This window comes from Capra hircus, chromosome 6 (genome assembly GCF_001704415.2).
Source record: "Capra hircus breed San Clemente chromosome 6, ASM170441v1, whole genome shotgun sequence".
NCBI lineage: Eukaryota > Metazoa > Chordata > Mammalia > Artiodactyla > Bovidae > Capra > Capra hircus.
Window position 1 is genome coordinate 116,357,712 of NC_030813.1, and position 26,308 is coordinate 116,384,019.

Below are 26,308 nucleotides of genomic sequence, written 5' to 3' on the forward strand. Positions count from 1 at the left end.
TCTGCTTTTGAATATGCTGTCTAGGTTGGTCATAACTTTTCTTCCAAGGAGTAAGCGTCTTTTAATTTCATGGCTGCAACCACCATCTGCAGTGATTTTGGAGCCCCCCAAAATAAAGTCTGACACTGTTTCCCCATCTATTTCCCATGAAGCGATGGGACCGGATGCCATGATCTTCGTTTTCTGAATGTTGAACATTTAAGCCAACTCTCCTCTTTCACTTTCATCAAGAGGCTTTTGAGTTCCTCTTCACTTTCTGACATAAGGGTGGTGTCATCTGCATATCTGAGGTTATTGATATTTCTGCCGACAATCTTGATTCCAGCTTGTGCTTCTTCCAGTCCAGCGTTTCTCATGATGTACTCTGCATAGAAGTTAAATAAGCAGGGTGACAATATACAGCCTTGACGTACTCCTTTTCCTATTTGGAACCAGTCTGTTGTTCCATGTCCAGTTCTAATTGTTGATTCCTGACCTGCATACAGATTGCTCAAGAGGCATGTCAGATGGTCTGGTATTCCCATCTCTTTCAGAATTTTCCACAGTTTATTGTGATCCACCCAGACAAAGGCTTTGGCATAGTCAATACAGCAGAAATAGATGTTTTTCTGGAACTCTCTTGCTTTTTCCATGATCCAACGGATGTTGGCAATTTGATCTCTGTTTCCTCTGCTGCTGCTGCTAAGTTGCTTCAGTCATGTCCGACTCTGCGACCCCATAGACGGCAGCCCACCAGGCTCCCCCGTCCCTGGGATTCTCTAGGCAAGAACACTGGAGTGGGTTGCCATTTCCTTCTCCAGTACATGAAAGTGAAAATAAAGTGAAATCGCTCAGTCGTGCCTGACTCTTAGCAACCCCATGGACTGCAGCCTGCCAGGCTTCTCCGTCCATGGGATTTTCTTTTCTAAAACCAGCTTGAACATCAGGAGGTTCATGGTTCACGTATTGCTGAAGTCTGGCTTGGAGAATTTTGAGCATGACTTTACTAGCATGTGAGATGAGTGCAATTGTGCAATAGTTTGAGCATTCTTTGGCATTGCCTTTCTTTGGGATTGGAATGAAAACTGACCTTTTCCAGTCTTGGGGCCACTGCTGAGTTTTCCAAATTTGCTGGTGTATTGAGTGCAGCACTTTCACAGCATCATCTTTCAGGATTAGAGCTCAACTGGAATTCCATCACCTCCACTAGCTTTGTTCGTAGTGATGCTTTCTAAGGCCCACTTGACTTCACATTCCAGGATGTCTGGCTCTAAGTGAGTGATCACACCATCGTGATTATCCGGGTCGTGAAGATCTTTTTTGTACAGTTCTTCTTTGTATTCTTGCCACCTCTTCTTAATATTTCTGCTTCTGTTAGGTCCATACCATTTCTGTCCTTTATCGAGCCCATCTTTGCATGAAATGTTCCCTTGGTATCTCTGATTTTCTTGAAGAGATCTCTAGTCTTTCCCATTCTGTTCTTTTCCTCTATTTCTTTGCATTGATCTCTGAAGAAGGCTTTCTTATCTCTTCTTGCTATTCTCTGGAACTCTGCATTCAGATGCTGATATCTTTCCTTTTCTCCTTTGCTTTTCATCTCTCTTCTTTTCACAGCTGTTTGTAAGGCCTCCCCAGATAGCCATTTTGCTTTTTTGCATTTCTTTTCCATGGGGATGGTCTTGATCGCTGTCTCCTGTACAGTGTCACGAACCTCATTCCATAGTTCATCAGGCACTCTATCTATCAGATCTAGGCCCTTAAATCTATTTCTCACTTCCACTGTATAAGCATAAGGGATTTGATTGAGGTCATACCTGAATGGTCTAGCGGTTTTCCCTACTTTCTTCAATTTAAGTCTGAATTTGGTAATAAGGAATTCATGATCTGAGCCACAGTCAGCTCCTGGTCTTGTTTTTGTTGACTGTATAGAGCTTCTCCATCTTTGGCTACAGAGAATATAATCAGTCTGATTTCGGTGTTGACCATCTGGTGATGTCCATGTGTAGAGTCTTCTCTTGTGTTGTTGGAAGAGGGTGTTTGCTATGACCAGTGCATGTTCTTGGCAAAACTCTATTAGTTTTTGCCCTGCTTCATTCCGCATTCCAAGGCCAAATTTTCTGTTACTCCAGGTGTTTCTTGACTTCCTACTTTTGCATTCCAGTCCCCTATAATGAAAAGGACATCTTTTTTGGGTGTTAGTTCTAAAAGGTCTTGTAGGTCTTCATAAAACCGTTCAACTTCAGCCTCTTCAGCGTTACTGGTTGGGGCATAGACTTGGATTACCGTGACATTGAATGGTTGCCTTGGAGACGAACAGAGATCATTCTGTTGTTTTTGAGACTGCATCCAAGTACTCATTTTGGACTCTTATTGACCATGATGGCTACTCCATTTCTTCTGAGGGATTCCTGCCCGCAGTAGTAGATACAATCGTCATCTGAGTTAAATTCACCCATTCCAGTCCATTTTAGTTCGCTGATGCCTAGAATGTTGACGTTCACTCTTGCCATCTCGTTTGACCGCTTCCAATTTGTCTTGATTCATGGACCTGACATTCCAGGTTCCTATGCAATGTTGCTCTTTACAGCATCGGACCTTGCTTCTATCACCAGTCACATCCACATACACAGCTGGTTATTGTTTTTGCTTCGGCTCCATCCCTTCACTCTTTCTGGAGTTATTTCTCTACTGATGTCTAGTAGCATGTTGGGCACCTACTGACCTGGGGAGTTCCTCTTTCAGTATCCTATCATTTTGCCTTTTCCTACTGTTCATGGGGTTCTCATGGCAAGAATACTGAAGTGGCTTGCCATTCCCTTCTCCAGTGGACCACATTCTGTCAGACCTCTCCACCATGACCCGCCCGTCTTGGTTTGCCCTGCGGGCATGGCTTAGTTTCATTGTGTTAGCCAAGGCTGTGGTCCTAGTGTGATTAGATTGACTAGAATTCTGTGAGTATGGTTTCAGTGTGTCTGCCCTCTGATGCCCTCTTGCAACACACCTACCATCTTCCTTGGATAATGGTGTGTATATAAGCATAATGGCATGTGTGTGTATATGAAGTTAGTGGTGTGTATATGAGGATAATGATGTGTGTATGTATATGTGGATAATGGGGTGTGTGTGTATAGGAGGGTAATGGCATGTTTGTAAGGATAATGGCGTGTGTGTGTGTGCAGATAATGTGTGCACATGGATGATGGTTTGTGTGCACGCAGATAATGAGTGGCATGTGTGTATATATGAGGATAATGGCCTGTTTGTATGTGAGGATCATGCATGTGTGTGCGTGCAGATAATGGCATGTGTGTGTGTGAGGATAACGGCGTGTGTGCAGATCATGGCGTATGTGAACACATGAATAATGGGGCTGTGTGAGGATCGTGGCATGTGTGCGTGTGAGGATCATGGCATGTGTGAACACATGAATAATGGGGCTGTGTGTGAGGATCATTGCATGTGTGTGTGTGAGGGTCGTGGCGCCTGTATATGCGGTAGCTCTGTAGAGCTGTTCGGGCTCTGAAATGAGTAGGTGACACGAACACTCAGAGCTGTACGAAGGTCCAGCTTAGTCGCTGTTTTTATAAGACCGACGGTCTCAGACTCACCGTTCACGACTCTCAAGCTGAAGTGAGCCAGAGCTGCCCCCTGGGCCTAATCAGCCATCCTTGGAGGCTGCGCAGCGTAGACGTGGACACTGTCTGGGTCCACCTTTTCTCTTTGAAGTTGTGTCTCAACTTAAACTTGGCCTCAGGAAGTACTCAGGTTTCTTTTCTCCTTCATTAAGACCGACAGTTGCTGCAGAAGGCAGACCTGTGCGCTGATCAGCCTGGGCTGGAGGGCATTGGGTGCGGGTGGAGGCGGATTGGCTCTTTGCCCCCTGCTTGGCTGCTCAGGGCAGTGGCACATGGCCTGTGTCAGTCCCTCCGCTCTGCATACGGGAAGGTTGCTTTTGTAATTATGAGGCACGAGAGCTGAGACTTGGAGAGAAGCGGCTTGCCTGAGGTCATGTCATGGCCCTTCAGGGAGTGAGGCCTCCGCCTGTCTCTGGTCTCTGATCTCACTTCAGACAGACTCGTACAGCCCTGGGCCACCCTGCTTCCCCCACCCCCACCCCCCAGCAGGTGCAGGAGTCTGCTCCTGTGGGACACTGAACCCATGCGTGCCTCTCAAAGGGCTCAGAGTCTCCAGCCTGCCTGAGGCCCACTGCTCTCCACGGTGGCATTTTCCGTCCTCGGTGAGCCTCACGCCCACGTGCAGGACTCCGTGCACAAGCTGCCCGTTGGCATAGTTTTTATTGTAAGAACCCAAAACTGTTCACCAGAAAGAGAAACAGTGCTGTAAGTTACGATAGATCCATTATGGACTATTCTTTAAAAGAAATAAAACCATTTTGTATAAATTATGTTGGAATCATTGATATATTATGATATTTATTCCTGTGAACTTTTTAATCCAGGAGAACAAAAATTTGAATATGTTAAATGTATTGCAAGTGACTTTCCCCAAATATTGACCATTATTTCTAGAAGTTCCTCCCTCCTACTTTTTAATGTTATGAATAATAGAAGCAAAGATGGTTGTAAATCTTGTTTCAGTTTATAGAAATGGAGGTTGTGCACTGCCAGACCTCAGTGCTGGTAACTGGCACACGCCCTTCCCACGTGTCCCATGCGTGGGGAGACGTGCAGTGTACTCTCGGGCCCACAGGCAAGTGGCAGGACAGGCTCGACCTCTCTTGGCAAGTTGGGGTTTTGGGGCACCAGTGAGTAAACCGTTGTGGCCCAACCAAGTTGGGAAGCGCCAGTGGGCTAAAGGGAGATGAAAATGCAACTGATGAAGAGTACAGCCTCTGCGGTGCCGAGTATAGCCTGACCTGAGATCGGGGGAACGGAGCTTCCAGACAGACCCGCCCCGAAGCCCGAGCCCAGCGTGCCTGGTGGCTCCCCGACTGTGCACGCCACCTGCCGCAGGCGACCTGCTGCCTCTCTGCTGCGAATGCGCAGGGGTGGGGTGTGAAGCCACAGGGAGGGCTGGTGTATTGGTTAAACCGCGCAGTGTTGTCAGAGCAGGGCTCGAGGAGTGTTCATTACTTGCCCCTTTACTACTGGACCAGGGATGTTTGCTATAAGCCGTGTTCTGGTCGTTGTCATATTAATGAAACTGAGCAATATGCCTTTACTTTTCCTCTAAAGCTTGTTAAAATGCTTTATTTTGAAGCTGGAGATGAAATAGTGGACCTCACCTGTGAATCTTTAGAGCCTGTGGTCGTTGACCTGACTCACAATGACTCCGTTGTGGTAAGTGGGGGAGCCTGAGCGTTGGCGCTCTCGGTGGTGGACCCCTGGCTGGCACATCTGAAGTCCTTGGTCACAGGCACTCAAGGTGGAACATGTTTCAGGAAAATCATTTATCATAACTTTATTGCTCTAATTAATCACAAGTGAGCCTCCTTTGCATAGTTGGGGAGAACTTTGAGGCTCCGTCTCTCTTTAGTCTCTGATTCCACCCTTAACAACAGCTGCGTGACCTGGGGCAAGTGACTTAGCCTCCTTCGCTTGTCCATAAAATGAGGATAATGCCATCCGTGTCAGTAGGGTACTGTGAGGGTTGGAAGAATCCTTTATTTGAGTGCCTGGCACCCAACGTGGTGCCCAGTAAACGTGAGTTCACACCCTCTTGGCTGGTGGGAATGGGGACATTCGCTGAGCACTGCCAGGGCGGGTCTTGAGGCCTGGAAGCCGCTGCCATGGAGCAGGCAGGCCCCCTGCACTGCCCGCTGGCGCCCAACGGTGCCGTGGATCCCAGAGGGTGGAGCCTGGGGGCTGCTATCCCGGGGCACTCGCCTGCCCCTGCGTGGCCTCCAGGAAGGAGACCTGCTCGGGGATGGGGGAGCCAGTCCTGCAGCCCAGCTCCACCAAGCAGGGTGCCTCCCCCGGTTGGGCTGGGAGTCTGCCTCAGCTCGCCCGCTTCCTGAGGGTGCGCTTCTCTCAGGATGCTGCGAGGGCGCAGGTGTGCAGAGCGGAGGGGGACCCCTGTGAGGGAGGTGAGGGGGTGCAGTGCTGCTGAGGATGGTTTGCTGGGGCCTGCGGAGGTTGCTGGGAGCTGAGTCTCCCCTTGGCCTAGGGGCCCATGGCCTTGGGGCTATCCTGGCTGTGCTTGGAACCTCAGGGTTACTCCGAGAAGCTTCGAGCCTTCAAAAGAAGCAAGTGTGTGAGGACAGGGACTGACCTGACAAGTGAAGAGGTTTGGACTCTGGGCCCAGTCTGAAACTGCTGGGCTGTCCGGCTGTGTGTCTGTCCGTCGCATCCGCCCCACCCCCCACCCCACCCCAAAGGCCAGGCAGCTGCTCCTGCTGAGCCTGTCAGCTGTCCCAGCGGATTATGCGTGAGTGCTCGGGGACACCTCCTGAGCGAGAGGCAGTCATTTCCCTGGAGATAAGTCTCAGTGGCTTAGCTGTTCAGTGGTCCCCGCTGGGCCTATGAGTGTTTTCTAAGGAGCATACATCCAGCTTTGCTGCTGTTCCTGGCAAGCTCCCCGAGGTTCTGAGAAGACAGCTGAGTCTGGCACCTGGGCTGAGGCCTGCAGCTCAGTTGCTGATTAGCACTTCACAGGGCCGCCAGTCCTTGTTGGCCCAGTACTTGGTGTCCACCTGAGGCATGCCAGGCCCTGGGGAGCTGGCCAGGATTCTGCCCTCATGGGGATGCCAGTGGCTGCTGCTGAGTGACTAGCCAGCATCGTCATAGCCCCTTTTACACCCTGGTTTTGTTTTGATGGTTCATCTGCCTTCCCTCCGTGCGCTGCCTTTCTGAGCTCTCTAGCCTCCTGCTGTGTCCCTGCCTGTGGGGAGTCACTGGGAGACGCTGGGACAGGGATGCTGGCACTGGGGGCTGTCCTGGGAGCAGGTGGAGAGCCTGGGCAGGTTGTGGGGGAGACCAGCTTGAGAAGCAGGGGTCCTGGGTTCTGGTGGAGGAGTCCCCCTTCCTGTGGCCTCAAGTGTTCCCAGACAGAATAGTTGGGATTTGATAGCATCCCTTTTAATCTAATTGTTCTTCATGTTTTATTGATAATTACTTTCACAAATTCAAATGCCACTTTTAAGATTTACAGTGAAAAGTATACCTAGACTGAAATTTTCACTAAGTATCTGCTTGGAGTACCTAGTAATGTTACTAACTCAAGATGAGGGGCCTCTATTAGAGGGATTACGAGTTTAGGGTTACATCGGATGCCACGTTCAGGAGCGTGAAATGATCGTGTTGTTTCCTAGTTTGGGGTAATCTTACCAGCCACCCAGAATCCAGGGGGTAGGCTAAGTACCACGTGGACCCCGTCTGGGAGTAGCTCACATCTGTACACCCCAGGGCCACAGTGGAGCTTTGGTGAGCCCTCTGAAGGCTGAAGGAGAGGCTGTGCAGACTCTGTCCAGGTGTGTGCCTTCAGCAGGCGCTGGGCAGTGACCCCCGTCTTCCAGAGAGGCTGCCCCGCCCAGGCTCCCGCCACTGTGGTGTTGCCTGGAGTCTCCCACGTGCTTTCAGGGTGTTTCCCTGGTACTGTTGGGGTCACATGCCTTTCAGTGCTCAGTGGTGGCTCACTTTCCTCTTCGGTGTGTTGCCTGTTGGGATCTTTTTTTTTTTAAACTGAATCTCCGCTCATTTTCCCTTGTGGCTGCCTGCCTTGCCTCACTTTTTTAAATAAGTTCTGAATATGAGCCTGCCATCAGTTGTGTATTGAATCTTCTGTTCAGACGCTTGTCTTTTTCTCTTTTTGGTTTATATACAAAGGGTCTTAATTTTAATATAGTTGAATTTATCAATTTTGTTGATGAAAATCCTGTACCATAAAAATTTGTTCCTATATTGGAAAAGTATTACTGTTTCACGTTTCATGTTTAGGTCTGTAATCTATGTGAATTGAGTTTTGTGTATGGTTTGAGATGAGATTAGATGGTGGGAGGGCATCACACACTCAGTGGGCGTGAGTTTGAGGAAGCTCTGGGAGATAGTGAAGGACAGGGAAGCCTGGCGTGCTGCTCTCTGTGGGGTCGCAGAGAGTCAGACACGATTGAGCAACTGAACACCAAGATTAGATACTTCACAGTAAACTTTATACCCTGGAGTGATTTTGCATGTCTTGTTAGGAGATTTATTCCTAGGTATGTAGTATTTTAAGATGCTATAAATGGTGTTTCAGATTTTCATTTCTTTTTAATTATGATTTGCTAATATAAAGAAATGCGATTGATTTTTCTTTTTTTAGTCTAACAATTCTTAGTCTGTAAATCTTTTGATTTTTTGTGTACATAGAACAGGTTTTGGTTCTACTCTTTTTTTTTTTTTTTTTCCCCCTTGGCCTTAACACACTGGCTAAAAAACTCAGTATTGGCTGAGTAAAAACAGTGACAGTCATGGGCATTCTTGTTTCATTCACAACCTGGAAGAGTCCTTTCGGTTCTACCATTAAATAAGACCTCTGCTATAATGTTTTGGGTTTGTTGATACCGTATCCAGAGTGAAGAATTTTCTCTTTTTTCATGTTTGGCTATAAGTTTCATCCTGAATCAGTGTTGAAATTTTAGTCTAATCTAGTGATTTTTTTTTTCCCCCTTTCATATGTTGGAGTGGAGAATTACATTGGTTTCTAGTGTTAAACTACTTAAGCATTGTGGTTGTAACATAATTTTTTTTTTTCTATGTTGCTAGACTCAGTTTGCTAATATTTTGTATGTAATCTTTGCCTCTATTTTTGTGAGTAAGATTAGTGGTCGGTAATTTTTCTTTATAAAGTTCTGGTATCAGAGTTTTGGTATCTTTACAAAGTAATTTGGGCACCTTTTTTCTGTTCTCCAGAAGATTTTGTAAGATTGGGACTACTCCTTCCTTGGATAGTTGGTAGAACTCTACAGAGAAGGTACTTCAGTTCAGTCACTCAGTTGTGTCCAGTGCTTTACTACCCCATGGACTGCGGCACGCTAGGCTTCCCTGTCCATCACCAACTCCCGGAGCTTGCTTAAATTCATGTCCATCAAGTTGGTGATGCCATCTGACCATCTCATCCTCTGTCGTCCCCTTCTCCTCCCGCCTTCAGTCTTTCCCAGCATCAGGGTCTATTCCAGTGAGTCAGTTCTTTGCATCAGGTGGCCAAAGTATTGGAGTTTCAGCTTCAGCATCAGTCCTTCCAATGAATATTCAGGATTGATCTCCTTTAGGATGGACTGGTTGGATCTCCTTGCAGTCCAAGGGACTCTCAAGAGTCTTCTCCAACACCACAGTTCAAAATCATCAATTCTTCGGCTCTCAGCTTTCTTAACAGTCCAACTCTCACATCCATACATGACCACTGGAACAACCAGAGCTTTGACTAGATGGACCCTTGTCAGCAAAGTAATGTCTGCTTTTTAATACGCTGTCTAGGTTTGTCATAGCTTTTCTTCTAAGGAGTAAGCGTCTTTTAATTTCATGGCTGCAGTCACCATCTTGCAGTGATTTTGGAGCCCCCAAAAATAAAGTCTGTCAGTGTTTGCCATGAAGTGATGGGACTGGATGCCATGATCTTAGCTTTCTGAATGTTGAGCTTTAAGCCAACTTTTTCACTCTCCTCTTTCACTTTCAAGAGGCTCTTTAGTTCCTCTTCACTTTCTGCCATAAGGGTGGTGTCATCTGTGTATCTGAAGTTATTGATATTTCTCCCAGCAATCTTGATTCCAGCTTGTGCTTCATCCAGCCCAGCATTTCACGTGATGTACTCTGCATATAAGTTGAATAAACGCTATGACAGTATACAGCCTTGATGTACTCCTTTCCCAATTTGGAATCAGTCTGTTGTTCCATGTCATTTCTAACTGTTGCCTCTTGACCTGCATACAAATTTCTCAGGAGGCAGGTATGGTGGTCTGATATTCCCATCTCTTTCAGAATTTTCCACAGTTTATTGTTATCTACACAGTCAAAGCCTTTGGCATAGTCAATAAAGCAGAAGTAGAGTTTTAGCAGCAGCAGAGTTTTAGTAGGTTTGGATAATTATTGCAGCTTTTCTGGTGGCTGAGACGGTAAAGATGCTGCCTGTAATGCGGGAGGTCCACTTTTGATTCCTGAGTCAGGAAGATCCCCTGGAGGAGGGCATGGCACCCCACTCCAGTATCCTTGCCTGGAAAATCCCATGGACAGAGGAACCTGGTGGGCTACAGTCCATGCCATTGAAAAGATGGATATGCCCTGTGAGAGACATACAGGCTGGAATAAATTCTGATAGGCATGTAGGATTCTATTAGAAATTATTTCAGTGGAGGAATCAGGTTTCAGGAGCCCTTCATGTGTTGCTTTCTCCTTTTTTTTTACAACACTCCACCCATGCCTTTAATCATTTGTCTTATTCATTTTCTTTATTCTCCGATCTCTCATCTATTTATACAAGTTGATCAGTAAATAGTAACAGAAAAATTACTTTTTGTGTTAAAAAATAATAAATCTTTGACTCACATGGGTCAAGACATAACTAAAACACTCTTTATAAACTTTCAGATGTATTTGGAATTGTTCTGATGTTAATACTATTTCATGAAATCTCACAAGTTGTAAAAAGCCAAGAATAAAGAGTATCACACTGATTAAAAAAAAGAAAAGATGGATATGACTGAGCAACTACGTGTTCGTGCTTTGGTAATTATTGGGCTTCCCTGGTGGCTCAGATGGTAAAGAATCTGCCTGTAGTGGGTTCAATCCCTGGGTCAGGAAGATTCCCCTGGAGAAGGAAATGGCAACCTACTCCAGTATTCTTTTCTGGAGAATCCCATTGACAGAGGGAGCCTGTTGGGATACAGTTCATGGGGTTGCAAAGAGTTGGACACGACTGAGGAGCTTTCACTTTTCACTTCACTTTGTTAATCCTACTTTGTAGGAATTTGTTGATTTCATCTAAAATTTTCACTTTTATTGGTATAAATTTGTAATGTCTTCAGTTCTGTGGAATCTGTAGTGATGTCTCATTTCTGATACTGGTTGTCTGTGTTTTCTGTTTTGGTTTTTTTTTTTTTTTTTTTTTTTTTTTAGATTAGTATCACCAGAGTTTTATTAGATCTTTCAAAGAACCAACTTTTAGCTTTGTGTATCCTTTTTCTTAGAAGTCTGTTTTCATTCATTGCTTTTTCCTTTCTTTGAGTTATTTTGCTAATTTTCATCATTTCTTTTCTAATAATGAATTAAAGATCATATTATCGGTAGCTGTATCCTACAAATTATGTTATTGTCCATCTGCTAGGAGGTGACTCAAGGTCACAGGAGGGGCCTGGAGCTGGGAGGCTAGGCTGTGTGGGTCCATTCCTTTTTGTGCTTTGTGCAAGAAGCCTCATCTCCGAGCTCCTCTCCCACTGAGCACGGGGACACGGTCACCACCAGGGAGGGGGCTCTCTGGCCATCATGCACTCGCTTGCTGTTCAATCACTAAGTCGTGTCCAGCTCTCTGTGACCCCACGGACTGCTGCACACCAGGCTTCTCTGTCCTCCCCTCTCTGCCTGAGTTTGCTCAGACTCGTGTCCACTGAGTCGCTGATGCCATCCAACCTCCGTCTTCTGTCATCCTCTTCTCCTCTCGCCCTCAGTCTTTCCCAGCATGAGGGTCTTTTCCAGTGAGTCAGCTCTTTGCATTAAGTGGCCAAAGTGTTGGAGCTTCAGCATCAGTCCTTCTAATGAATATTCAGGACTGTTTTCCTTTAGGATTGACTGGTTTCAAGAGACTTTCAAGAGTCTTCTCTAACACCGCAGTTCCAAAGCATCATATTCTTTGGCACTCAGCCTTCTTTATGGTTCAACTTTCACATCCATACATGACTACTGGAAAAACCATGGCTTTGATTATACAGACCTTTGTTGGCAAAGTGATATCTCTGCTTTCCAGATGGTTTTGGGTTTACTTTGCTCAGATCCCTCAGAGAAAGTACTGTTTATGGCAGCTGTAGGCTTAGAAATATATTTCTTAAATTACAAGACTTGGAAGTTGAAATGCCTCCTTGATCCATGGGCTGCAGGATGTTGTGTTACTCGGCAAGAAAACAGCATTCGTCTGGTTGTCCATCCCCATCAGAGCTCTCAGGTGATCAGGCGCATTGTCCGTGGGAGGGGCTGTTCTGAAGGGAATCTTTTCTGAGCAGTGTGCCTCAGCAGGCAAGACGCTCAGTGACCGTGCGGTGCACAGTCACTGTGCTCTGTGTACGCAGCACAGGCAGGGGGTCGATGTAGCGCCATGCTTAGGGGTGTAGAGCTTCTGGAATGGTGAGCAAGCATTGACTTCAACCAGCTATTAAGCCCCTAACAAGGCAGTCAGTCTGAGCTTTGAAGCCAGGCATTGACTTCTCTGTAGCTACGAAAGTCCTGGATGGCATCTCCTCCTAATAGAGGCTTTGTCTACACTGAAAACCTGCTGTCTAATGTAGCCACCCACATTAGTGGTCTTGGCTGGCTCTTTTGGGTGACTTGTTGCAGCTTCTCCGCCAGCACTTGGGGCTTCACCTTCACACTCTGGTGTGCCAGAGACGGCATCTTTCCTTCGACCTTGGGAACCAACCCCCACCAGCTTCACACTTTCTGCAGTTTCCTCGCCCCTCTACGTTCTCACAGAATTGAAGAGAGTTAGGGCCTTGCTCTGGCTTGGGCTTTGGTTTGTGGAGATACTGTGGCTGGTTGGATCTTCCGTCCAGGCCACTCCGACTTTGTCCACAGCAGCAGGAAGCCTGTTGACTTTCTTATCACTGTGCGTTCACTGGAGGAGCAGGTCCTCATTTCCTTGAGGAACTACTTTTCCTTTGCATTTACAAGCTAGCTGACTGGTGCAGGAGGCCTAGCTTTTGGCCTGTCCTAACCTTTGCAGTGCCTTCCTCACTAAGCTTTGTCATTTCTAGGTTGGGATTTAAAGTGAGATGTGCAGCTCTTCCTTTCGCTTTAGCACTGCGAGGCCACTGTAAGGTGACTAATTGGCCTAATTTCAGTATTGTTGTGTCTAGGGTGTAGGGAGGCTCAAGAAGAGGGAGGGAGTCATGGTACAGTTGGTCTGTGGAACAGTCAGAACACGTATTTATCACTTAAGCTCATCATATTATATTGGTGAGGTTCGCGGTGCCCTAAAACAATTAGGGTGGTTGCATCAGAAATCACTGATCAGATAGAGCCATAGTGAATATGACAACAATGAAAAAGTTTGAAACGTTGTGAGAAGTACTAGACGGTGACACAGATAGGAAGCGAGCAAATGCTGTGGGGACAGCGGGAGCAGCAGGACTGTCGGGGACTTTGGCGTGTAAGAGCCGCAGTGTGCGCGCAGCGTGGCGAGGCCGCTGGCCTGGAGCCCGCTGGCCTGGAGCCCGGCCCTGGGCTGGAGGGTTCTCCCTGCCGGTCTCCACCCGCCCCCAGCGCAGGGCTGGGTTGGTCTCCGTGCGAGGCATGTGCCGTTCTCAGGGTCTCTGCCTGACCACCTCCGGTTGGTAAAGCATGAACCCTGCAAAGCCTTCTCCTAGTAAAGCCCCATCTCTGGCAGTAGCCTGTGGGGTGTGGGGATAGGCGGGGCAGGTGGTGGGCTCAGCCGCCCTTGGTGCCCTTGGCATCGTGTGGTCTCGCCTGGTCCTCGCAGCAGCGTGGCGCTGTGGGCACTGGAGCCTCTGTTTCAGAAGAGGCCATGGGCAGCTCCGGGAGGGTGAGTGACGTGCCAGCTCCCGGGACTCCTCAGCACCGGGCACCAGGCTCAGCCACTCAAGGCCTGGCTGTTCCCCTGAGGATCCCACGTGGGACCCAAATGCATCAGCCTGATTGTTGAAGAGTTTTTAAAGAGTACAGAATACCATATGTCAAGTTAACTGTGTCTTTCTCTTCTGTTTTTCTCCTGTTTCCAAGATTGTTGAAGGTGAGTGGTCTCCCTCCTTCCTTGGGCTTGGGCGAGGGCGGCGCTGCAGGCCCGCCTGCTCTGTGGGCGGGAACACCCCCTGGGGCAGCCCTGCCTGCTTCGGGGACTCACCCCTGGCCTGCTCGCAGCAGGGTTGGGGGCCCCTCCTGGGAAGACGGCTGGGAAGGCAGCTGGTCCCGAAAGGGATGGGGCTGAGAGGCCCTTCCCTGAACGAGGACTCACACCTTAGAGAGGAGGCGGCCGAGGAGGAATGGCCGGCGGCTGCGCCAGGACCACGCGGATAGCTGTGTGGTGAGCAGTGACGAGGAGGAGCTGGCCCGGGACAAGGACGTGTATGTGACCACCCACTCCCCCAGGAGCGCCAGGGAGGAGGCAGCTGCGGGCTTCAGGTACCAGGGGCCGTGCTGGGGGCAGGCTGTCTGCCAGGCAGCCTCTGGACACATGGGCGCTTGTCCCGGGAATGAGGATCCCTTCTTCCTCCAGTTTTCAGTGAAGAGGTTGGGCGGAGGCAGGGTGTTAGAAATACTGGCCCCTCGGCAAATGCTTCGACCCCTGGGCTCAGGAAGGGCTTACTGTACTGCCGCATCTGGGTGGCGGGCGGGTCCCAGGCTGGGCTCCACTGTTCCCCCCATGACCTGACCAGGTGCACCAGGCACTGCCAGGGTGTGTGTGAGTAGCTGGGGGTGAGCCCCAGCACCCCCGCCTCCTGCAGCAGGAATGCTTGGAGGAAGGCGGTGCTCAGCCAGCCCCTGCCCCAGACGGGGCGGCTGCACGGGGGGCTCCTGTTGTCTGCACTTTCTCTTGTGCTCTCTGCCCCCCTTTCTCTGAGGACCCCTGTGCCATGGGACTGCCAGCCTCCCAAGTGCCTGGGCTGTGGCAGGCTGCAGGAGGCTCTTGTGAGGAGGGGGCATGGGCGGCTTAGATGGAGCCACACAGCGTTAGGAGCTGGCCGTCCAGCTTGCTCCCCTGACGTGAGCTCTGTGCTTCTAGGCCCTCGGGCACCGTCAGCTGTCCCATCTGCATGGACGGGTACTCGGAGGTAAGCAGGCTTGGCTGCGTCGCCCCTGGTCCTGGTCTCTGGTGCTCCAGGCAGGGAGTGAGATGAGCACTTCTCGCGGGTGGGCTCTGACACCTGTCCTGCAGTCGTGCCGGGTCTGGCACGTGGCGTGGCGCACATCTGTGAGGGGAGGACGTGCCCTCTCTCTGGGCGGCACGGTCTTGAACTCTGGCCCCTTCGTTCCCTGCACTGCCCTGTGCAAGTGCCAGTCCTGTGTGTTCCCCGCCCGGGCTCGGCAGAAGCTGCTAGCGTTTCCGGTGGCCCTGGGCCCTCTGGCTCTGCCCTGTTGTGTGCCTGGGGTTCCTGGAGCCCCAGGGCTTCAACTTGGGCTCTCGCTGCCCGAGATTGGTTCCTGCCTGTTCCTCAGCTTCAGAGATGCCGCCCGTGCCCGCCTGAGCCTCAGAGGAGCACCCTCAGTACTCCAGACCCCCTCCCTGCTTTCCTGCTGCAGCCCCCGGCCCCTCCCCGCTCATTCGTCACCTTAGGAACAGGCGGGCGTGGACGCTGGGGCTCCGGCTGCTCAGGTACAGGATGTGACGTGAAGGCTGTTTGTTTTCCAGATTGTGCAGAATGGACGTCTCATTGTTTCTACAGAGTGTGGCCACATCTTCTGTAGCCAGTGCCTCCGCGATTCCCTGAAGAATGCTAACACTTGCCCGACTTGCAGGAAAAAGATGAGCCACAAACGGTACCACCCCATTTACATATGAGGTGCTGAGTGTGCTCGGGAGAGACAAGGGGCCGCACAGAGCCTGGCTGGGCTCTCTCTGCAGCCTTACGCGGCTCATCTGCCTCCAGTTTCTTGAGCTCAGAAAGACTATTTCAGAATCAACGTCCACTATGTAAACTGCTCTCTTGTTTCCAACCCCATCTTAGATCCTTTTGTTACCTCTAGTTGGATGCCGTGGAGCTGGAGCCAGGCCCCTCCCAGCTGGTCAACATCTCCTGGGTAGTCTGGTTCCACGGTAGGAGAGAGGGAGTCAGGCACATTGGAAATAAGAGTCATGGTTCTAGCCTCTTTCAGAAGCTGCACGTTTGCCAAGAAGTTTTCCCCCGTTTGGAGAGTTTGCCCCACCTTCCACCTGGCGGTGTCATGGAGCGCCAGCCCTGGCCAGAGAGCACGCAGGTCCGCCCAGCTCTCCTGGGCATGCTACCTCGTCCCAGGCGTCTGCCCACCGCAGCGCAAGCCACACACGGTCCATCCAGTCTGAGGATCCCAGATGCAAGCGTGGCCCCGGAAAGATCAACCACTGGACTTTGTTTTCCATCCCCTGTGATTCAGAGGCCACCCATGATTCCGCCTACATCGATGTCAGAGGTTCCTGCAGATCACCAAGGCCTCGGCAGGGCAATCCCTAGTTTTCTAAGAACGAAATGTGCAATAAAGCCCGTTCTCTGCCTCCTTTCCAGCAGCCCAGGAGATGTAGCACTCCCAGTGTCCTTGGGAGGCCTCGTGCCACCTGCGGAGCGGTGCCTGGGTCGCCCCGTCCTGCTCACCGCCTGTTCTCAGGAACTGGCCCCGCGCCTGAGCTCACTGGCGCAGGAGTCACAGTGGGGCAGGCACGTGATCGGGTGTCCTCTTTTCTGATAAAATCATCCTGTGTTTACCATAGGCCCTCTGGTCCTCAGTTCCCACTGCCTAACGTCTACTCAAGCATAGACCCAGGCGGCGGTGGCAGTCACTGTGGCCTTATCAGCTGCCCACGTCCGTCCTGTTGCCCAAGTCACAGCCACCTGCGATTCAAAGCTCGGCTCTCCAGACTCAAGCTGGGTACCACCACCCCCGCAACTGATTCTCATTTCAGAAGCTGCTCTTCTGGCCTTTGGGCCTTGATCCTTTGGGCTTCGATTGCTCCTTTGATTTTTCCTCCCCAGGGGCCCAGATAACACCCTTCCGCTCAACTCCAGGTGTGAGAGCCTCTGGTCCTCAAGGAGGTGGCGTGGTGGCCTGGGGGTGGCTCCCGGGAGAGAAGCCCTGCAGAGCCTGCCACCTCCACCTCCACACCCTCCTTCCTCAGAGGGCTTCAAGCCAGACCCACAGCCTTCTGTGTGAAACAGCTTCAAGGTGGAAGGGGGCCTCCTCTGGCGTTGCTAGCAATAACTGACCTTCAGTTTTTCCTTCTGGAGGAGCAGGGACTCAGCACAGAATTCACTTTAAACAGGGCCGAAGGAGTGTCCCTTCTCTGTGAAAGGAAAATTCATGCTTCATTCTGACTTTGATAACTGGCTCACTTCCAGTTGGTTTGATAAAAGTACTATTTTCTCCTTATAATCGAGGAAGGCAGGACATCAGTTCTCGTCACCATGCCGGGCACTGTCTGCCGTTTAAGTAGACACAGTGTCCCCATGCAGTTCTTTCTGGGCTTCATGGAACACTCTTTTTTTTTTTTCTTTTTAATGTTCTAACAATACCCAGACTTCAGGAGCCAGGACAACTACACAGCCAAAATCTCTTACACTTTATGCTTAAGGACAGATGGTTGATCATAAAAGTTGTGTTCCTTCATACTAAACTGGGGGGAAATGTTTAGTTTCTACTATTCAGAAATTGCAAAATAGGAAAAGTTGATACAGAAAAATCCCTTTCTCTCCCTCAGTGTACATAGTTCAGATCTTTCTTTGTTCTGTTTATAAACTTTATCCATGTTTGTCAGTCTGTTTTTGACTTCTCTGCTAGTGTTACAGGTGAAAATAAATCATTAACTTGAACCAGGTACGTTTTTCGTGTGTTCATTTATTCATCGGGATCCATTTCACCTCTCGCCCTGCACCCTTGCCCAAGGTACGTGATTCCTGTCTACCTCCAGCTTTGTGTATCTTGGGGCACACGTGTGGGAAGGTGGCTTGGTCATGTACCAGCTTAGAAGCCAGCGGGTAAGAGGGTTACTCTTGGGTGGAGCTGCAAGTCCAGGCCCTCGAATCCCTAATCGATCAGAATTTAACTTCAGCCCCTGAGAAGTGAGGCTGACTGGGGGCTGTCTGCTCCGTCTTGCCAGTTCCAGCTCAGGAGTAGAGCTCTGAGCAGTGTGGACTTGGTGCACCGACCACCATATGCGGTTTGTCCTCCGTGTGGGAAAGGGGCCCAGGAGGGCGTGGCGTGCCTGTTAGTGCCTTGGGAAAGCTGAAAAGACGGATGGGCCTGAGGTCTCCAGAGAAGGGATGGCAGAGCTGTCCTCCTCCTGTCTGCCTCTCTCCATTCCTGTCTGGTGGTCCCGAGATGGAGCAGGCTCACGTGCTCGAGGCCCGGGGCTCGGGGGCACACGACTGGTGAGCTTCAGAGGCCTGCCTTTCACAGGAGACCACCGAGACAAAAACTCAGTCGCGTAGTCTAGGTAGGGCGAAGAGGAACAGCTCCTGAGTGCAGAGCTCAGGCCCAGGGCCCTCCCGGGGTACGGGCCTCCTGAGACCTGGGGCTGGGACTGACCCCACACTTCCTGGGTGGCCACCGAAACCCAGCAGTGGTCCTGAAGCCAGGATCCAGGAGGCCTCCGTCCCCGGCAGGCCCCAGGAGGGGAGGAGCGTCCCGTGAGCGTTAGCAGCAGGGCCTGCAAAGCTGGCTACTGAAGGGGCTTGTTTCTAGGCTTCTTACTTTTGAAACTTGTGTTTTAACTACATTTTTCTGTTGTTTGCACATAGTGGTTTTTGTATATTGTGTAAGCATCCTTGCCAAAGCTTTATTCTGGTAAGACTCTGGGTTCTATTGAATCCTTTACATTCACAGCCATATCATCTTCAGTTCAGTCGCTCAGTCGTGTCCCAACTATGTGCTAGTCATAAACTGCAGCACGCCAGGCCTCCCTGTCCATCATCATCTCCCGGAGTTCACTCAGACTCAACGTCCATCGAGTCCGTGGTGCCATCCAGCCATCTCATCCTCTGTCGTCCCCTTCTCCTGCCCCCAATCCCTCCCAGCATCAGAGTCTTTTCCAATGAGTCAGGTCTTCACATGAGGTGTCCAAAGTACTGGAGTTTCAGCTTTAGCATCATTCCTTCCAAAGAACACCCAGGACCGATCTTCTTTAGGATGGACTGGTTGGATTTCCTTGCAGTCCAAGGGACTCTGAAGAGTCTTCTCCAACACCACAGTTCAAAAGCATCTTCGATGCTCAGCCTTCTTTATGGTCCAATTCTCACATCCATACATGACTACTGGAAAAACCATAGCCTTGACTATTTGGACTTCTGTTTGCAAAGTGATGTCTTTGCTTTTTAATAAGCTATCTAGGTTGGTCATAGCTTTTCTTCCAAGGAGTAAGCGTCTTTTAATTTAGTGGCTGTAGTCACCATCTGTAGTGATTTTGGAGCCCAAGAAAATAAAGTCTTTCACTGTTCCCATCGTTTCTCCATCTGTGCTATGAAGCGATGGGACCGGATGCTGTGAGCTTCGTTTTCTGAATGTTGAGTTTTAAACCAGCTTTTTCACTCTTTCACTTTCATCAAGAGGCTCTTTAGTTCCTCTTCACTCTCTGCCATAAGGGTGGTGTCATCTGTGTATCTGAGGTTATTGATATTTCTCCCAGCAATCTTGATTCCAGCTTGTGCTTCATCCAGCCCGGCATTTCGCATGATGTACTCTGCATATAAGTTAAATAAGCAGGGTGATAATATACAGTCTTGACATACTCCTTTCCCAATTTGGAAGCAGTCTATTATTCCATGTCCATTCTAACTTGCTCCTTGACTTGCATACAGATTCCGCAGGAGGCAGGTAAGGTGGTCTGGTATTCCCATCTCCAAGAATTTTCCACAACTTGTGATCCACACAGTCAAAGGCTTTAGTGTAGTCAGTGAAGCAGAAAGAGTGTAGTCGTTCAGTTGCGTCTCACTCTCTGCAACCCTACGGACCGTGGCCCGCCAGGCTCCGTCCATGGGGTTTTCCAGGCAAGAATACTGCAGTGGGTTGTCGTTTCCGTCTCCAGGGGATCTTCGGGACGTAGGAATCACACTCAGGTCTTCTGCACTGCGGGCAGGCGACTGGCTTCCCTGGTGGCTCAGCTGGTTGAGAAGACGCCTGCAGTTCGCGAGACCTGGGTTTGATCCCTGGGTTGGGAAGACCCGCTGGACCAGGGCATGGCAACCCCCTCCAGTACTCTGGCCTAGAGAATTCCGTGGACTGTGTGGTCCATGGGGTCGCAAAGAGTCGGACACGACTGAGCAACTTCACTTCAGTGAAGCAGAGGTAGATGTTTTTTCGGAATTCTCTTGCTTTTTCTCTGATCCGAATGTTTGGTTTCGGGTTTTTAAAAATACATGTTCACAGGTTACACTGACCCATCAAGGAAAGATTTTAAAATGCAGATTTTTTTCTTTCTGCCTGTGCTGTGTCTTGGTTGCGGCATGCGGGCTCTCGCCCCCTAACCAGCTGTCAGACCTGCATTGGGAGCATGGAGTCCTAACCACTGGACCACAAGTGAAGACCCGGGTTTTTTTTTTTTAAATGTTTCAGAATTATTCATATTTAAAATCAGTTGCAGTTTTCTACAAATTGTGCCTTTCATCTTTTTGTAAGATTGTGGTATAAAGTTCAAAATATTCTCTTGTAAGCTAATTAGTTTCTGCAGCGCCTTTTTACCAGTAATAATAATGTGTGCTTTCCCTTTATTTTTAAGTTTTCTTAGAGATTTGTCAGTCCCAGATTTATGTTGACTCCAGTACCCCCAGTTTTTGTGGATCTAATTCTGAGGCCTTTTATTCCTGCTGGCTCTGATAGTGACATCCTTCTCGGTATGTTTTGTGAGCTTTTTTCTTCCTTACATTGAACCCATTTAACGTGGTGTACTACCAGAAAGTTCTCTTGAGTTCTGGATTGAAGGTGGATTCTTCCAGAGAGTATTAATCCTTCCTTTTTTGTTGTTTTTAACCCCTTTTCTCCTTTTTCTTTTTGTATTGAAAGATAGTTGCTTTACAGAATTTTGTTGTTTTCTGTCAAACCTCAACATGAATCAGCCATAGGTGTGTGTGTGTGTCTGTGTGTGTATGTATCTCCCCTTCCCTTTGAACCTCCCTCCCTGTTTCTAACCCTTGCTTTTATGAAATGTTTAAGGTTGTTACCAGCTCAAGGCTACTGTGTTTATTTGCCTTTTATACTGTGAAATATGGACTTCCTAGGTGGCACTAGTGGTTTTTAAAAAAAAACAAGCAGCCTGCCAACGCAGAAGTCATAAGAGACGCGGGTTTGATTGCTGGGTCTGGAGGATCCCCTGGGGAGAGCCATGGCACCCACTCCAGTACTCCTTGATGGAGAATCTGCACAGTGGAGCCTGGCAGGCTACAGTCCATTGGGGTTGCACAGAGTCAGTCAGACACGACTGAGACAACTTAGCATGCACTGTGAAACAGAGAACACAGAAAGCCTGCCTTAGGCTTTCCTGGTTTCCAGTGGTCAGGAATCCGCTTGCCAGTGGAGGGGACCCAGGCTCAGTCGCTGACTGGGAAGATTCCACATGCTGGGCAGCAGCAAAGCCCGTGGGCCTCAGCTACCACGCCTGCTCTCCACAACAAGAGAAACCACTGCCGTGAGGAGCCCCGCACTGCAGCCAGAGACAGCTGTTTGCCACAGCTAGAGAAAGTCCACACGCAGCAGCAAAGACGCAGTGCAGCCAACATTAAATTTAAAAAGTTGCAAAAGCATATTTCATAGAATTACTTCAAAAGTACAGTCTAGTGAATTACCATAAAGCACATGTTCATGAAACAACCAACTGCAACAAGAAACTTAATCAGCACCTTAGAAGCCCCTTCCTGCCCTCTCTCCCAGGCAGCTTTTGTCATGTTGAGTTTGAAGCCAGCCTTTTCACTCTTTCACCCTCATCAAGAGACTCTTCAGTTCCTCTTTGCTTTCTGCCATTAGAGTGGTATCATAAGCATATCTGAGGTTGTTGATATTTCTCCCAGCAATCTTGATTTCAGACTGATTCATCCAGTCTGGCATTTTGCATGATGTACTCTGCGTATATTGTAGAGACAGAGTGACAATATGCAGCCTTGACACACTCCTTTCCCAATTTTGAATCAGTTCTTTGTTCCATGTTTGGTTCTAACTGTAGCCTTTTGATCTGCTCAGAGGGATATTCATAGCTATAAATTTCTCCATTGCAAGATCAATAATATAATTGGATGCCTTAAAGAACTAGAAAAAGAACAAGCTAAACCTAAAGTTAGCAGAGGAAAGCAATAGAAGAGAATGACGCAGAGGTAGGAAATTGAGGCTAGAAGACAATAGAGGAAAGAACAGACAGGAAAAGTTGAACAAGGCCCTGCCCACCAGAGCAAGAGCCAGTTTTTCCCACAGCCAGTCCCTCCCCTCAGGAAGCCTGCAAAAGCCTCAGCCTCATCTGTCAGAGGGCAGACAGAAGAAGAAGCCCAATCCCACAGCGACTAAAACAGAAACCATATTCCAGAACATTAATCAAGATGAAAGTTATGTCCCAGATGAAGGCACAGGATGAAATCCCAGGAAAACAACAAGGTGGAGACAGGCAATGTTCTGGAAAACAAATTCAGAAAAGTGATAGTGAAGACGGTCCAGGATCTTGGGGAAAACAGTGGAGAAGATGAAAGAAATGTCCAAAGACCTAGGAGAACTGAAGGACAAACCAGAGACGAACAATACCCTGGAAGGAATCAATAGAATAACAGGTATAAGAACTGATGAATGACCTGGAGGAGAAGGGTGGAAATCACGGCCACAGAACAGAACATGGAGAAAAGAATGAAAAGAAAATGACGAGAGCCTGGGAGGCCTCTGAGACAGCAACAAACACACCAGCATGTGCACCTTGGGGCCCCAGGAGACGAAAGAGATCCTGAGAGATTATTCGAAGAGAGAATTGCTGAAAGCTTCCCAACATCGGAAAGGAAATGGTCAACCAGGTCCAGGAAGCACAGAGTCCCAGGCAAGATAAACCCAAGGAGGAACACACCAACACACAGTGATCAAAAGTGATGAAAGGGAAGAGCCTAAAACCAAGAATACTCTACCGGCAAGACTCCTTCCAATTTGATGGAGAAATCAAAAGCTCTCCAGAGAAGCAAAAGGTAAGAGAATTCAGCACCATCAAACCAACTTTACAACAAATGGCTAAAGGAACTTTTCTAGGCAGGAAGCACGTGAGAAAGAAAAGACCTGCAGAAAATAACCCCTAAACAATTAAGAAAACGGTAATAGGATCATACATATTGATAATTACCTTAAATGCAAATGGATTAAATGCACCAACCAAAAGACAGGCCATGTGGAACAGAGAATTCCATGAAAATGTGCATGTATGCACTTCCACTTATCACATCACTCTGCTTGACACCCCAGATTGTATGTAGCTATCAATGGCACCCCACTCCAGTACTCTTGCCTGGAAAATCCCATGGACGGAGGAGCCTGGTGGGCTGCAGTCCCTGGGGTCGCTAAGAGTTGGACACGACTGAGCGACTTCACCTTCACTTTTCACTTTCATGCACTGGAGAAGGAAATGGCAACCCACTCCAGCGTTCTTGCCTGGAGAATCCCAGGGACGGGGGAGCCTGGTGGGCTGCCGTCTATGGGGTCACACAGAGTCGGACACGACTGCAGCGACTCAGCAGCAGCAGGTTAATCTTGTTCCCATGATAGCTTGCAGTTGTAATTATCTCATTTTTTGTCTGGCTGTTGATTGTGAAAACTGATAAACATCTTCACATCTTTTACTATTGTGATTATGTAACTGTTACTCACTTAATACCATTGTATCATGATTGGTCAACAGAAAATAACAGAATTCGGTATCACCGAAACTACCATTTAATAGGAAAACTTGTAACCACTTTTTAAAATCCAAATCGGTATCAGAATTATCTTGCAATTTTAGAAAAATACAAATGCTCGAGTATTGCTTGTTTTTCTCCAGAGCTCCAGACGTTTCTAATGAGCAGTCGTGTTAAAAGCACCTGGACTATATGATGATCTTTGATCGAGTTTCACTTTTCCATATTCAGTGCTCCCATTTCATCTAGTTTATGTTTTCTAATTTCTCCTTCTCTTTTTCTTTTTCTTTCTTTTTTCTTTTTTTTTTTTTTGATGTTTTTTCTCAAGTCTTTATCAAGTGTAGTAGAAAAGCTTTTGTATACATCTATAAGAATAGTGTGTATAATATATATGTTTTAGAACACTTACCAACTTTTGCCTAACTAAAAAATTTATGACATTTTGATTCCACTTGTTTGACTTAGTATAAATAGAATCCTCGATTTCTAGTTAAGAAAAATAGATATGCAACAAAAGTTTTACCATATTATACAGGGAACTATAGTGAATTATCTTGTAATACCCTATAATATATTTTCTATTATCTGAAAAATAATGTGTGTATATGCACAAGAGAATCACCTTTCTGTGCACCTGAAGTGTTAAGTCAACTATACTTCAATAAAATATATATTAGGCAAAACTAATAATAAAAACAACAAAGAAAAAAAAACCTTCAGCTAGGTTGATACAAAAGTAATTGCAGTTCTGCACTGTTGGACTTTGCTGTTTGATATTGGAATATATTCTTAAATGTGGATATGTCATCAGTCCAGTCCAGTCCAGTCCAGTCGCTCAGTCGTGTCCGACTACGTCATTTTAATGCACATTTGTTGCTTTATGTTTTTTTGCCAATGACATAACTTTTCATTTTATATTTGCCTTAGACTAGGAGAATGATATTAGACAAAAAGCAAATTTGAGTGATTTCCTTATTCAAGTTCAAAATGGGTCTAAAGCAAGATCCGATGCTGTAAAGAGCAGTATTGCATAGGAACCTGGAATGTCAGGTCCATGAATCAAGGCAAATTGGAAGTGGTCAAACAAGAGATGGCAAGGGTGAACGTCAACATTCTAGGAATCAGTGAACTAAAATGGACTGGAATGGGTGAATTTAACTCAGATGACGATTATATCTACTACTGCGGGCAGGAATCCCTCAGAAGAAATGGAGTACCATCATGGTCAACAAAAGAGTCTGAAATGCAGTACTCGGATGCAATCTCAAAAACGACAGAATGATCTCTGTTCATCTCCAAGGCAAACCATTCAATATCACAGTTATCCAAGTCTATGCCCCAACCAGTAACGCTGAAGAAGCTGAAGTTGAATGGTTCTATGAAGACCTACAAGACCTTTTAGAACTAACACCCAAAAGAGATGTCCTTTTCATTATAGGGGACTGGAATGCAAAAGTAGGAAGTCAAGAAACACCTGGAATAACAGGTAAATTTGGCCTTGGAATGCAGAATGAAGCAGGGCAAAGACTAATAGAGTTTTGCCAAGAACATGCACTGGTCATAGCAAACACCCTCTTCCAACAACACAAGAGAAGACTCTACACATGGACTTCACCAGATGGTCCACACCGAAATCAGACTGATTATACTCTTTGCAGCCAAAGATGGAGAAGCTCTATACAGTCAACAAACACAAGACCAGGAGCTGACTGTGGCTCAGATCATGAATTCCTTATTACCAAATTCAGACTTAAATTGAAGAAAGTAGGGAAAACTGCTAGACCATTCAGGTATGACCTACATCAGATCCCTTATGCTTATACAGTGGAAGTGAGAAATAGATTTAAGGGCCTAGATCTGATAGATAGAGTGCCTGATGAACTATGGAATGAGGTTTGTGGCATTGTACAGGAGACAGGGATCAAGACCATCCCCATGGAAAAGAAATGCAAAAAAGCAAAATGGCTGTCTGAGGAGGCCTTACAAATAGCTGTGAAAAGAAGAGAGGTGAAAAGCAAAGGAGAAAAGGAAAGATATAAACATCTGAATGCAGAGTTCCAAAGAATAGCAAGAAGAGATAAGAAAGCCTTCTTCAGCGATCAATGCAAAGAAATAGAGGAAAAGAACAGAATGGGAAAGACTAGAGATCTCTTCAAGAAAATTAGAGATACCAAAGGAACATTTCATGCAAAGATGGGCTGGATAAAGGACAGAAATGGTATGGACCTAACAGAAGCAGAAGATAGTAAGAAGAGGTGGCAAGAATACACGGAAGAACTGTACAAAAAAGATCTTCACGACCCGGATAATCATGATGATGTGATCACTCATCTAGAGCCAGACATCTTGGAATGTGAAGTCAAGTGGGCCTTAGAAAGCATCACTACGAACAAAGCTAGTGGAGGTGATGGAATTCCAGTTGAGCTGTTTCAAATCCTGAAAGATGATGCTGTGAAAATGCTGCACTCAATATGCCAGCACATTTGGAAAACTCAGCAGTGGCCACAGGACTGGAAAAGGTCCGTTTTCATACCAATCCCAAAGAAAGGCAATGCCAAAGAATGCTCAAACTACCTCACAATTGCACTCATCTCACATGCTAGTAAAGTCATGCTCAAAATTCTCCAAGCCAGGCTTCAGCAATAT

The 26,308-nt window shown here is 47.7% G+C and overlaps 1 protein-coding gene across 3 annotated transcripts in view; it reads left to right on the plus strand.

The window, feature by feature from the left end:
* The window catches only part of RNF4 (ring finger protein 4), a 36,263-nt gene extending 18,624 nt beyond the window's left edge, over window positions 1-17,639 (plus strand). For 2 of the 3 annotated variants that reach the window (XM_018049832.1, XM_018049833.1), the window contains exons 4-8: window positions 5,200-5,279; window positions 13,857-13,866; window positions 14,096-14,255; window positions 14,857-14,905; window positions 15,484-17,637. In XM_018049832.1, coding sequence (XP_017905321.1) covers window positions 5,200-5,279; window positions 13,857-13,866; window positions 14,096-14,255; window positions 14,857-14,905; window positions 15,484-15,633 — 449 coding nt within the window. In that variant the 3' untranslated portion in view covers window positions 15,634-17,637. Of the gene's footprint in view, window positions 1-5,199; window positions 5,280-13,856; window positions 13,867-14,095; window positions 14,256-14,856; window positions 14,906-15,483 lie in introns of all 3 variants that reach the window. The other variant, XM_018049831.1, reaches the window with a different exon arrangement.